General features: G+C 31.9%; 1 protein-coding gene across 5 annotated transcripts in view; it reads right to left on the bottom strand.

Moving 5' to 3' along the window:
- The window catches only part of LOC118200204 (uncharacterized), a 196,060-nt gene that overhangs the window by 107,834 nt on the left and 75,425 nt on the right, over positions 1–12,801 (bottom strand). For all 5 annotated transcript variants that reach the window (XM_085817224.1, XM_085817221.1, XM_085817220.1 and 2 more), the window contains exons 9-10: positions 10,371–10,433; positions 10,103–10,255 (exon numbers count right to left, since the gene is read on the bottom strand). In XM_085817224.1, the coding sequence (XP_085673350.1) occupies positions 10,103–10,255; positions 10,371–10,433 (216 nt within the window). The remainder of the gene's footprint in view (positions 1–10,102; positions 10,256–10,370; positions 10,434–12,801) is intronic.

Genomic DNA, 12,801 nt, shown 5'->3' with positions numbered 1-12,801 from the left:
GGAAAAGTACCGGAAAAACGTGTTGTATAGTAAATACCGTAATGGATAAAAGTTTTGCAGACTATGAAGGTCAAGGTGATCGGAGCGATTATGAAGAATCAGAAGAAATAAGTGTACACTTACCTGATACTGAAAATGAAGATAATGATAGTGAAATATTACCAAGAAAAAGATTCAAATACTAGGATAAATCCAAAACGAAGTATAAAAGAAATTAAACAAATAAAAAAGAAACAGTTTTTCACAGATGATTCAGCTCCCCTTACCTAATGTGTGCATGCGCTACTCACAAAAATTCTCCTCTGTCCAAGACAGACTGGCGACATTATTTGCTGCTAATACAAAACACTTATTTCCTTGAATTTCATTATATAATATAGTCAAAATGATAAAAAAAATTACAATTAAAATTAAAGAGTTTCTACGCAAGGCAGGCAACAAGGCAGATTTTTCAGTGCACAAAAATGAAAGTTTAATTTTGGTCCCACTTGGCAAAATGACACTGAAGGTGCAAAAAGACTTAATTCATTATTCTGCTAAGTTTCAAATGTACACAAATATGGTTGCTATGGTTTAAAAAAAAAAAAAAAAAAAAAAAACTGATGTGTACACCACATGACTTCCTTGTACGGAATATTTAATTATACGCATTTTTTCTTGCATTTCATTTAAACTTATTGGATTGAATTAAATCTACTTCACAGACAACGCATAAACCACAATAGAATAAATGCATTCTTTAAAATTCACTCTATTTGTTTACCATAGCGACACTCTGGCGCTAGGATCACTTAACAGTATTATATTTCGTTCATATTATACCTTGGAATGCACAAAATTTATATCATTTAAAGATTTATCTAATTGTTGCCACAAGTTCTATTCAAATACTATAATAAATCTAGAACGATGTATAAAAGAAATTAAGCAAACAAAACAAAAAAGAAACAGTTTTTTCACAGACGATTGAGTATTTCTCATTCAATTAATTCAGCTCTCACTTCACGACAAGGCAAAAATACATAAAAACTCAAAATATCTGTATTAAAAATTACAAAGTAAATCTTATTTCACACTTATTTCCTCGAAAAAATTCCAGAAAGCATTAAGCATTATTTAATTCGCAATAATAAATGAAGGTGTAATCTTTGTTGTTGCCAAGCTAAGTTTCTCTAGATTGCCAAAAATTCCACTATCCTGCTGTTTCAAATGTAAACAAGCAATGGCTGCCATCAAAAAAATTATTAGGCTTAGCTGCACTTAAACAACTTTAAAATCGTTGATAATTCTAAAAATATTGCATACAGATTTACTAAAGGCATAAAAACCTTAACCAGAAGATAAGAACAAGATAATGCAATCATTTTTAAAGCAAAAAATGTACAATTTACAAACATATAAGAGTAAAGATACTGAGATCACTGAGCCGGATAACAGAGTGGATATATATATCTAAATATATTTATATACGTTTTGTGCGGCCGATTGCAACCAAAATACGAGGTGCACATCTATATATTATAGCAGTCCTATATACAAAATTTCAACGTTCTGAGGCTACTCGTTTATCAGTTATGTGACATACGTACGTACGTATGTACGCACGCACGTTCGTACCGACGCCACGAAAAATACTCTTCAGAATTCATTTTAAAGCAGTTTTATAATTTTTTTTTGAGGAAAAGAATATTTTATTTTGTCCTTACATACAAATATCACATCGCTAAATTGCATTCGATAAATTGCATAAAATCAAAAACATCGCTAAATTGCATTCGATAGCGGTCAAAATGGATATTTTCGTTGAAATATGCTGCCTGAAATTTTTCCCGATTACAATACTTCCTTTTTACTTCGTACAAGGAAGTAAAAATTAGGGTTATTCGCACATAAACAACTTTTAAATTGTTGATAATCCTACATTTACTGCACGCAGATTAACTAAAAGCATAAAAACCTTAACCGGAAGATGACAACATAATTTAATCATGCACAATTTACCGATTAAAAAATGCACAATTTACCAACAAATAAGAATAAAAGAATTGAGCTCACGTAGTCAAATAATATAGTGAGTATGTATATATATTTATATATTTTTGGTGCTGCTGATTGCCACCAAAGATTGAGGTGCACAACTGTATATTATAGCAGTCGTATATACAAAATTTTAATGTTTTGAGGCTACACATTTTTGAGTTACGCGAGATACATACATACATACGTACGTACATACAGAACACTACAAAAAAATCTCTTCTGAATCCATTTTATCAGTTTTATAAATCGTTTAGGAAAAAGAGGCCTTTATTCTGTCCTTATGTACAGATGCCACACAAAAACATCGTTAAACTGCATTCGATAGTGGTAAAATGGATATTTTCATTGAAATATGATATCCGAAATCTTTCATGATTACAATACTTCCTTTACTTCATACAAGGAAGTAAAGATATTTTTTCAACACCACACAATGATAAATATGCAAAATATTTTTTTATTATGACACCAATAAAATAGGCAGCCTATTTTTCTGTGATTAAGATCTGGGAACAAAACTGAATTCAAACATGCTCTGAGTAGAGAGAAGGAGGGGACTCTGCATTAGGAAAAGCTGCTAAAATGTGATTATAAGAGATAGCTGTCTCAAAATGTTTATTACCAACCTTGTGCCAATTTTCCACTTATTATGAAGAAAAGTTTATTGGAGTACCCAACATTACGAACAAGTTTATTGGAGTATCCAACATTACCAAGTAAGTGATGATCAAGTAATGTGCATCAAGTAAGTGAATTTTATATTACCTTTTTGTAATGAAGAACCTGATGTGACATTTTATGGTGCTCAAACAGGCATGCCAGGTTTTTGAAGTTCTAATAAACTGAATTTGAATGTTGAGTAATAAGTTTGAAGATTTTAATACTTGTTCTTCAAATATTTACTAGAAGAATAATTTTGTTTTCTACATGCAAGTTAATTACTTCTTGTTCTTGAAACATATATTTGTATATGTGTTGAAATCTAAGAAGAAAATGTCACAAGACAAAGCAGATATATTAAAAAAGAAAGGAGTATCTTAAGCAATGCCATTATGCAACTATTTAAAAAAATCGAAAGTGAATCAGATAAATCAGAAGTTAGTGTTAGCTTGCAGAATTTTATTAGAACAGTTCAATGTTAAACCCTATGCACTTTTTAATACCGATGCAAAATTTGAATTAGTTTTGAGTGAAGACAAATTTTAAAATGAATATGAAATTGCAGAACAATGCTGCGAGAAGAAACAATTATGAAAATTTAGGCTTAAGAAACTTATTAAAAAAACTTAACAATGACTTGAATGCTTATATTTCAGCAGTTTTGATACAGGACTTTTTTTTTTAAGTGGCTTAATTACACTAAACATTCAGTAAATGCAAAATGTACACCAATGTTAAACTACCAAAACTTTTGATTCTCATATTTTATGGAGACAGTAGTCAGTGGCTTAATATTTGGAACAGTTTTAAGTCTTCAATCCATAATAATGAATGATTGAACAAGGTACAAAAATTAATTACCTGAAGGCATATTTAGCTGCCAGTGGAGTTCAAGAATTTTCATTATCGCCAAAATATTATGATTCAACAAATTCAAATCTTGAACGATCATTTTGGAAGGACAGGCATTTTTATAAATGCTCATATGAATAATTTGCAGAGCGCTGACCCATTAAAAAATTCACATGATAAAAAAGGATTCGAAATTTGAATGATAAAGTACAAATACAGATAAGATGTCTTGAAGTATTAGATGTTATATCGGATTATTACAGCACTTATTCAATGATTCTAAAATTACAGGCTTGGAAATTGACACTTAAATTTAATAGAACACAAAATATCAGCATCAATTACAAATTAAAAGATTTAACGAAATTTTTACACATAGAACTGTCATTCTGTGAATGCACAAGGTCAACGATTTTGCAACAGAAAGAAAAAAAAAAAAAAAAAAAAACTCAGATTGGTGACAATCTTCCCTCCCTGCAATGAAAAACACATCTGGTCTTTCAAAAAGAATGATGGCAGATTCCTTTCCAGCTTATTGTTAGGCGAAATAGAGATATTTTGAGAAAGAAAAGTGCTTGCTTATAAATGTTTAAATTCACATCATTTAGCGCAAGACTGCAAAGCAGAAGTAAGTTGTTTTGTTTGCAACAAACAAGAGATAGAAAATAAAGAACTTTCAAATTACACAAAATGTTCAGAAGTATATTCACAAACCAATGCATCGTTTGCTGCTTGGTTTCTAGAATGAAGTGACCACATCTCATCATTTATGGATAATGAGATGTTGACCACGTCTCATCACCCATAAATAACAATCCTGTAAGGGTAATCGTTGCCTTCATTGCAGTATCACTTCAGAAAAGCCAATGCTGCTCCCAAGCGTTTTGTTTGCTGTTCAGGCGTAATGTTCTTTGGCACCTACCTGTTTCACAATTTCTGGAAAAACTTGATGATTTCATGTATGACAGTTTGCGATAACTGCAAGAAATTACTACTGAGCTCCATAAGCATAAAGTGACAATTCTGAAGAATACATTGCAGCATCTGCTCCACAAGGCCATGGATGAGGGATGGACATTTCGCCCACCTATGGAAAAATCCCAAGACCAATGACAAACCATCTGCTTGCTCTTCTATCTGGTCCATACACTAAACATAATTGATGATAGATTTGAATCATGGCTACCTTCTGTGTGTTCAAATACGTTATCACGTACCTCCCCGCACAGTTGGCGGAAGATGAAACATCTCTGCACACTATAATGATATTGTTACATTTTTTTTTCTGACACCAGTTGTTACGTTATTTTCTTCCTTCACGTTCATACGGGAGGGTACTGTGGATTTGGAGAGAATAACGACGACAGCACTTGATGGAATATCGAAACACACTTTATTTAGCCAATATTAATCAGGACAGCTCCAAAATCACGTTTTATAGTCGTCGAAGAACTACTATAAATATGCTGACGCAATCAGCGACACAGCCTTCACACTATCAGGCTATAACAGTCGAGACAGCTTCACTGCAAAGCACCAGAGTACAGCTCCCAACTTTGCTCGGCCGTTCTCGGAACTCCACATACTCTCGAGACTCTCCACGCTACAATTCGAGATGCACTCCACGACACACAAAGTACAGCTCCCGATTCTTCGGTTCAATCGTTTCCGAAGCTCAACACGCTCTCTCGATGATGCATTAACCGCGATACACTAATAGACTCCTTCGGTGCATCGACGATCCACTCTGCTTTCGCTGCTCGGCTGTCAACTCGATCCACTCCGCATGGACTAACTTGGGACACACTGACTTGCCATACATGAGGCACACTCTCTGACTGCACACCAGCAGGGTTTATATAGCTTTTGCCTTGTGTTTGAGAACATTCTGGGCTAAACCGGTAGAAATTAATTCCAGAAAGTTCTCCATCCCTGCATGGTATATCGTCAATTTTGGCGACTCTGGCGTCCCTTGCCATTTTATGGCAACCCTAAAACTGCTTTGTGGGGAAGCCATTTTACCACGCTTGTACATTTCATAACAATATTAATGTATGCAATCGGGGAAATTACAACTGCTGCATATGATAGCCCCACCCACAAACCATTCTGCTTGTACCTTTGAGTTTCAGTCCTTTTGCAGTACCATCTTTTGGCGATTTGGGAAACTTAATTTTTGGACAACTCTTGTAAGTAATGAAATAAGGAAATAAATGCAGTATAATCATTGTCTTAATCAACAATAAATATCTTCCTTAGAAATTTGCTACTAATTTTAAAGTAATAGACGTAATCTCACATTACTGATGTCAATAATTCTAATGGCTTCGACACAATTAAACTAAGAAATAATAACAAATGATATTACTTTACCATCAACAACATTTCACTATGGTTTAATTTACAATTCAGACTTATGCTAGATTAAAAATGCAGCGAAAATTTGTAACTTTACATTAGAATTAGAGTAAATAAATGAAATTTAAAATTTGAAATTTAAATTTTTTAGAAAAGCTATGAGACAATCAATTTAAACGGTTAAATTTAGGCTTCACTAATTTTTGTGTTATTTTACTTTTGTTTTAGCTCAGGGTTTCTAAAACTTTTCTTAGTCATGACACCTTTTTATAACCGAGATTTTTTTGCGACCCCCAGGAACCCATAATATTTACAAAAATTTTGTAAGACCTCATAAGTATTGTGCAAATCCGACTCACGCATGAGTGAAACTGGCAATTTTTTCACTTGTACTGTAATATACTATTGCAGTTTTAGGTCATTAACTTGAATTTGTAATTTTAAGACATAAAAAATGTGAAAATTTTAAATAAGTAACAGACAAAATGACAGCGTCAGGTGCAAAGCAAGGAAAATGAACGTTTATATCATAAAAAAATCTGATATGTACACCACATGACTTCTTTGTACGGAATATTAAATTATATGCATTTTTTCTTGCATTTCATTTAAGCTTATTGGATTGAATTAAATCTACATCATCGATAGCACATAAACCACAATAGAATAAATGCACTCTTAAAAAAATTCACTTGTTTACCATAGCGACACTCTGGCGCTAGGTTCACTTAATAGCCTTATATTTCGTTCATATTATAACTCAGAATGATCAAAATTTAGGTCATTTGAAGAATTACCTAAACGTTGCCCCATGTTCTATTCAAATACTATAATAAATCTAGAACGATGTACAAAAGAAATTAAGCAATCAAAACAAAAAAGAAACAGTTTTTCACAGACGATTTAGTATTTCTCATTCAATTAATTCAGTTCTCACTTTGCGACAAGGCAAAAATACATAAAAACTCAAAATACCCATATTAAAATTACAAAGTAAATCTTAAACACTTATTTCCTCGAAAAAATTCCAGAAAGGATTAAGCATGATTTAATTCGTAATAATAAATGAAGGCATTCTCTTTGTTGTTGCGAAGCTTAGTCTCGCTAGATTGGCAACAAATCTACTATTCTGCAGTCTCAAATGTAAACAAATATGTCTGCCATGTTATTTAAAACTTAAGGCTTAACCGCACTTAAGCAGCTTTTAAATTGTTGATAATTGTACAAATATTGCTTGCAGATTTACTAAAGGCATAAAAACCTTAACTGGAAGATAAGAACAACACAATTCAATCATTTTTAAAGCAAAAAATGCACAATTTTCAAACATATAAGCGTAAAGAAACTGAGATCACTGAGCCGGCTAACAGAGTGAATGTATATACTATAAATATATTTATATACGTTTGGTGCGGCCGATTGCAACCTAAATACGAGGTGCACATCTACATGTTATAGCAGTCCTATATACAAAATTTCAACGTTCTGAGGCTACTTGTTTTTCAGTTATGCGAGATACGTACGTACGCACGCACGTTCGTACAGATGCCACGAAAAATTCTCTTCAGAATTCATTTTAAAGCAGTTTTATAATTTTTTTGGAGGAAAAGAGTTTTTTATTTTGTCCTTACGTACAAATATGACGTAAAAACATCATTAAATTGCATTCGATAGCGATCAAAATGGATAGTTTCGTTGAAACATGCTGCCTGAAACTTATCGCGATTACAATACTTCCTTTTACTTCGTACAAGGAAGTAAAAAATGCGTTGAAATGCTTTCATTTTTTTCTTTATCTGTATTGTTTTATCTTTATCTATTTTCAGATACATTGTGTAAAAATATTTGGTAATTGTAAAAATATGTATTGTAATAACTTACAGAAATATCAAAACTGCTAAAATTTTTGGCTACTCCCTGCTGGAGGTCCCATGACCCACAGTTTAAGAAACCCTGTTTTAGCTAATCATTTTACATCACAGTTTTTGTCTAGAAACAAGTTATGACCTTGTGATGAATTAATTAATAATGATGAAAGGAAATTAATAATGATAAAGTCAATGGGTGACAAATGATATCTTCTCTGGCATAGCAGATAAATCTCAGCATTTCACTTTGTAATTTCTGATAACTCAGATGATCTACAGCATCTCCTTTCATCACCAAATGATCCCTAGTTTACATCCTAATCAGTGGATCAGCTGCAATCAAGCCAATCTTGTGGCCTGTTTAGTCATAACTATTGATACTACTGAATAATATCTATCAAACATAGCTACATAATTTACTTTTTATCTTCAAATGTGTAAATATGAGGCTGGTTCTAAGTATAAGTGATACAGACAGCTGATTAGAGGGTCAGTTTTGAAAGGCAGTAGCTAAGTTGTTCTCATAAGTAGCAACTAAATAAAGGTATGTATAATCAACAAACTAAATTTAACCCCTTAAGGACCAGTGTCAGGAGAACGAAGCGCAGTCACGGGACCGGACCCGCTGAAATGAATCGTCGCTACCAGCCTAAGTTTACCAAAAAAAAAAAAAAAAAAAATTGTATGTTATCAGCATTTTGATATTATGACTTCAATTTTTGAAGTTGCGTATTTAATGTACTTGTTTTTAATGTGTATTAATATAAAAAATATCACATCAATAGAAATAAATTAAACAGGCAAAATACTAAAATGATTACTACACACACAGAAATATGCACTATAAACATAAAAAGAAATTACAAATAAGAAATAAAAACTAAACAAGAATTACCTGTAGGTAATTAAATTCCAATTTAAAAATTCTGCTGTGTGTGAAATAATTCAAAACAAGGATTGACACACAGTCCTACCTTGCATATTTTGCACTCAAAATACGTTTTATGTGCATCTTTCGCTTTTCCTTTGCTTTAGCAAAGCATCCTCTCCTACTTTTACTACTTTTTCCGTCAACATAAATTTTCGGAAACTGTATTCCAGTTAGATGGAAAGGTGGAGTGTCCGGTGAGTTTGGACGAATTTTTAAGTTTTTAAGTAAGGTCTCTTAGCCATGGCTAACGGAATGAAACTGAATATAACCCCAACACATATCCCAAAACTTCTTCAAAAGACACTCAAAAATATTTCATCCTCAAACCCTATGTGACATCAGGTTTATATTAGAAAACAGCATCTACGATGACTGGAAAGTGATCAAGGAAAGACCCCAACTGGCGGGATATCCATTACTGATCATGTCAATCTATACATTATATATAATTACATTATATGTAAAGTAAATACATTATATACCAAAATACAATACCTGCATCATTATATATAATGACCATTCAGAGCATTATATATAATAACCTATTAAATCGAGTTAGAAAAACAAAAACGCTGGAATTTTCCTAAAAAATGTGAGAAAGACACATTACACATCGAGAAAGCTGATAGTCTTTCGCCTTCTGTAATAATGCTGCAATGTTACTTTTTAATTAACCAAGAAAGCTTATGTTGAGTTTCAAAATAAATAGGAAAAAAAAAAAATCCTAACAAAATAAAACAAAAACGCTTGTGCTTCTTTAATTCACAGGCACACTTATAAAAAGCCGTGATTTCCAGTTTGTTTATTTCAATAAATCTCTCAAAACCAGAAGCACAAAACAGAAACTAATGCCAGTACATGAAGGTCAAATGCCATATGAATCAACCTATGTGAAAACAATTACCACTTAGCTCCACTTACTGGCTTTTAAAAATTCAAATAAATCATTGCATTTTAATGTTGCGTATATGCGACGCTGGGCTCGTAGGAGCAGAATCATTGCATCGCATATATGGACACTTGGCTGGTAGGAGTGGAATTGTTGCGTTGCATATACATGATGCTGGTCCTAAACGGGTTAAATGAGAGACCAGCTGTACTGATCATTTAGAGCACTGAAAAAGGAGTAGGCTTTTACATAAATAGCTTAAGTTAATGCTTATTTTACTTGAAAAATAACACATTAGTGTGGTTTAATTAAATGTAAACAACATATTTTTGGCGTTTAGTACATATTTTTCTATTTACATTAGATAAAGTCTAACTTTTCACTAATTTGATTTATATCACTTCAGGCATGTAGCACAAGCATAAAAGAAAGCTAGGTAGTTAATAAGTTTGATACTTTTGATTTTTTTTTTAATGAGAAGCAGCAAATGAGCATTTATCTTACCTCTTTTTCTTCTTGCAGATTATGTACAGCTTTTTGCAATTCTTCAATTTTTTTTAAGCTTTCAACATGAACTGCATTCTCTTGTTCCTCTTTCACTGGACTTAAATTTTCACGATTTTCAATAATCTCTTTAATATTTATAAATTTATTGCCCTGTCCACAAAAGAATGCGTACACATAAAAAACATATTTCTATATAAAGCTCATTAACTTATATTTTTACACTTTTTAAAAAATAATATGCATAATTCAGACCTTTCAAACTTACCAAATTTTCAGAAGCAAATTTTTCAATACGTTCCACAAGCAGATTTTTTTGTTGCAGCTGCATCTGCGATGAATATTGTAAAATTATAAATAAATGTCAATTTACATAAATTTATTGCTCAGAAAAATGATTTGCATGTAAAATTAAACATACTAAACTTGTTAACCTTTCTCTTATAAAACAACTAAAATAAAAAATTTTAAAACCCAATATAGCCTAGCAATCAAAAGGTAAATTTAAATTTCATACTTGTTTGAAAATTCACAATGTTATGAATTCATTAAACATACTTATAAACACATAATTATACTATTGACCATTAAAATTGCTACACCAGGAAGGAAAACAAATAGCAGAATCTTTATTACTGTTCATATATGTGGATTAGCATCGTTCATTTATAATCGGATGACGCGACAAGCTGTGAGAGGAAATCTTTCACTTTTTCGCTGACGAAGGCAGACGATTCCGCCATTAAGACGATGACGCGATTCAAAGATGTTTGCTTGTAAAATGCGATTCCTTCTCTTCGTTTGTAAATAATCTCATCTATTTCCTTCTATGTATGTAATTACTTTGTAGTTTGTAGCAACTATTCATGTTTCATTAAATATTCAAGTTATTTGTAAATTGGACTAGTTTATTAGCCCCTAGACAGCCACATTGGAAGTAAGTTTACGAACATCATATTCCTAGACAGTAAGTACCGATTCTACAGATTTGGGCGCTCAGGCCGGTATGAGCCTAGGAAGAAGCATTATGAATATTACAAAATAAGTAAGTTTTGTTTCGATTATTTCCACATTGTTACTTCTAAGAATAGTGTTCTATGATACTGTGAATTAAGATGACTACCTTAAATTCTATTCCTAGAATTTCAGATTCTTTAAAGACTGGGCCTACTAAGTCAATTAAACTTTTACATCAAATTGTGTTTGGAACTTTAGGTGATCGAAAAAATAGAGCTAGATTGCGTAACTTTTGTGGTTTTCCATCTGATTTTAATATTGAAGAAACAAAACAAAAATTACTTAAAACTTTTACTGCAAATGATTTTATTTCTGTGTGAAATTTGTTACATCTTAATTATGATTCAAATCCTGATAAAAACTGTGATTTAATATTGAATAGTCTTTGTGATTTTAAGCTTTTAAAATCCGAAAGTGATGACAATGATGAGTTATCTGAAAATGAAAGTGTTTATGATTCTGATAAAAATGATGATATTAAGTCTGTCCTGTCAGAATCACCTCCCATAAATAACTCAGTGAATGAAAACATTAATAATGCCTAGCAATATTTCCTTACATTTTCGTGATATTTTAGAAACTGTTTCTTAATTTAATGGCACTGATACATATCCAGTTGAATCCTTCATTGGTGATTTAGAAGGATCTTTTAAATTATTTAAGTTATCGGAATTACAGAAAATTGTGTTTGCTAAAAAATTGCTGGTTCTGCTAAAGTATTTATTAGGTCTTTGAAAGGTATCATATCATGGGACAAATTAAAGGAAAATCTTTTATCTGAATTTGGTTCTAAAATAAACAGTGCACAATTTCATAATTTGTTACAGAAACGACACTTAAAACCTGGTGAATCACTTTCCGAATATTTAATTGCCATGCGTGAAATAGCCAGTCGCTGTTGATGATTCATCAATTCTTGATTATGTAATCAATGGGATACCAGATCAGAGTAGTAACAAAATTGTTTTGTACGGTTGTAAAACTATTTCTGAATTCAAAGAGAAATTAAAAATTTATGAGAAAATTCGCGTTCCAGATACGAAGAATAAGGGTTATTCAAGTACTAACACACAAAATAAAACACGCGCTGTACCTAGTAAGATTAAAGAGCCAAGGTGTTATAATTGCGGAAGTTTAGGTCATAAGTCTAATTTTTGTAACAATAAGAGTAAAGGATTTAAGTGTTTTAAATGCAATTTGTTTGGACACAAAGCCGTAGATTGTTCGAAAACATCATCTAAAAATATCCAAGATGCTAAAGCTGTTACTCCAATAACTCAGACTTGTCAGAAAGAAATGCATAAAATTGTTAATTTGGGTAATTTGCAAATTGATGCTTTAATAGATACTGGTAGTCAGGTAACGTTAATCCGAGAAGATACACATAAGAAGATAGGTTCTCCTGAACTTAAGTCGGCAGATCTACAGTTAACGGGGTTTGGTAATGGGAAAATTAAGCCTATAGGAAGATTTGAAGGTGAATTCGAAATTGATGGTTCTTCATTTCGATCAAATATTTGTGTTATTGCAGAAAACAAAATGTTTTTACAAGCGATCATTGGTACTGATATTATAAGGCAAGGGGAATTAACTGTAAATAAAAAAGGAGTCGAAATTAGAAAATTGCAACCTGAAAACTATTTGATGTGCATTCGTGATATTTATAATGACGAGGAAATTGA

This window comes from Stegodyphus dumicola, chromosome 5, assembly GCF_044657685.1.
Source record: "Stegodyphus dumicola isolate Sdum_Otavi_A_Nest chromosome 5, ASM4465768v1".
Classification (NCBI taxonomy): domain Eukaryota; kingdom Metazoa; phylum Arthropoda; class Arachnida; order Araneae; family Eresidae; genus Stegodyphus; species Stegodyphus dumicola.
Note: the sequence above shows the minus strand (reverse complement) of the source record. Positions and strands in the feature narration are given on the sequence as shown.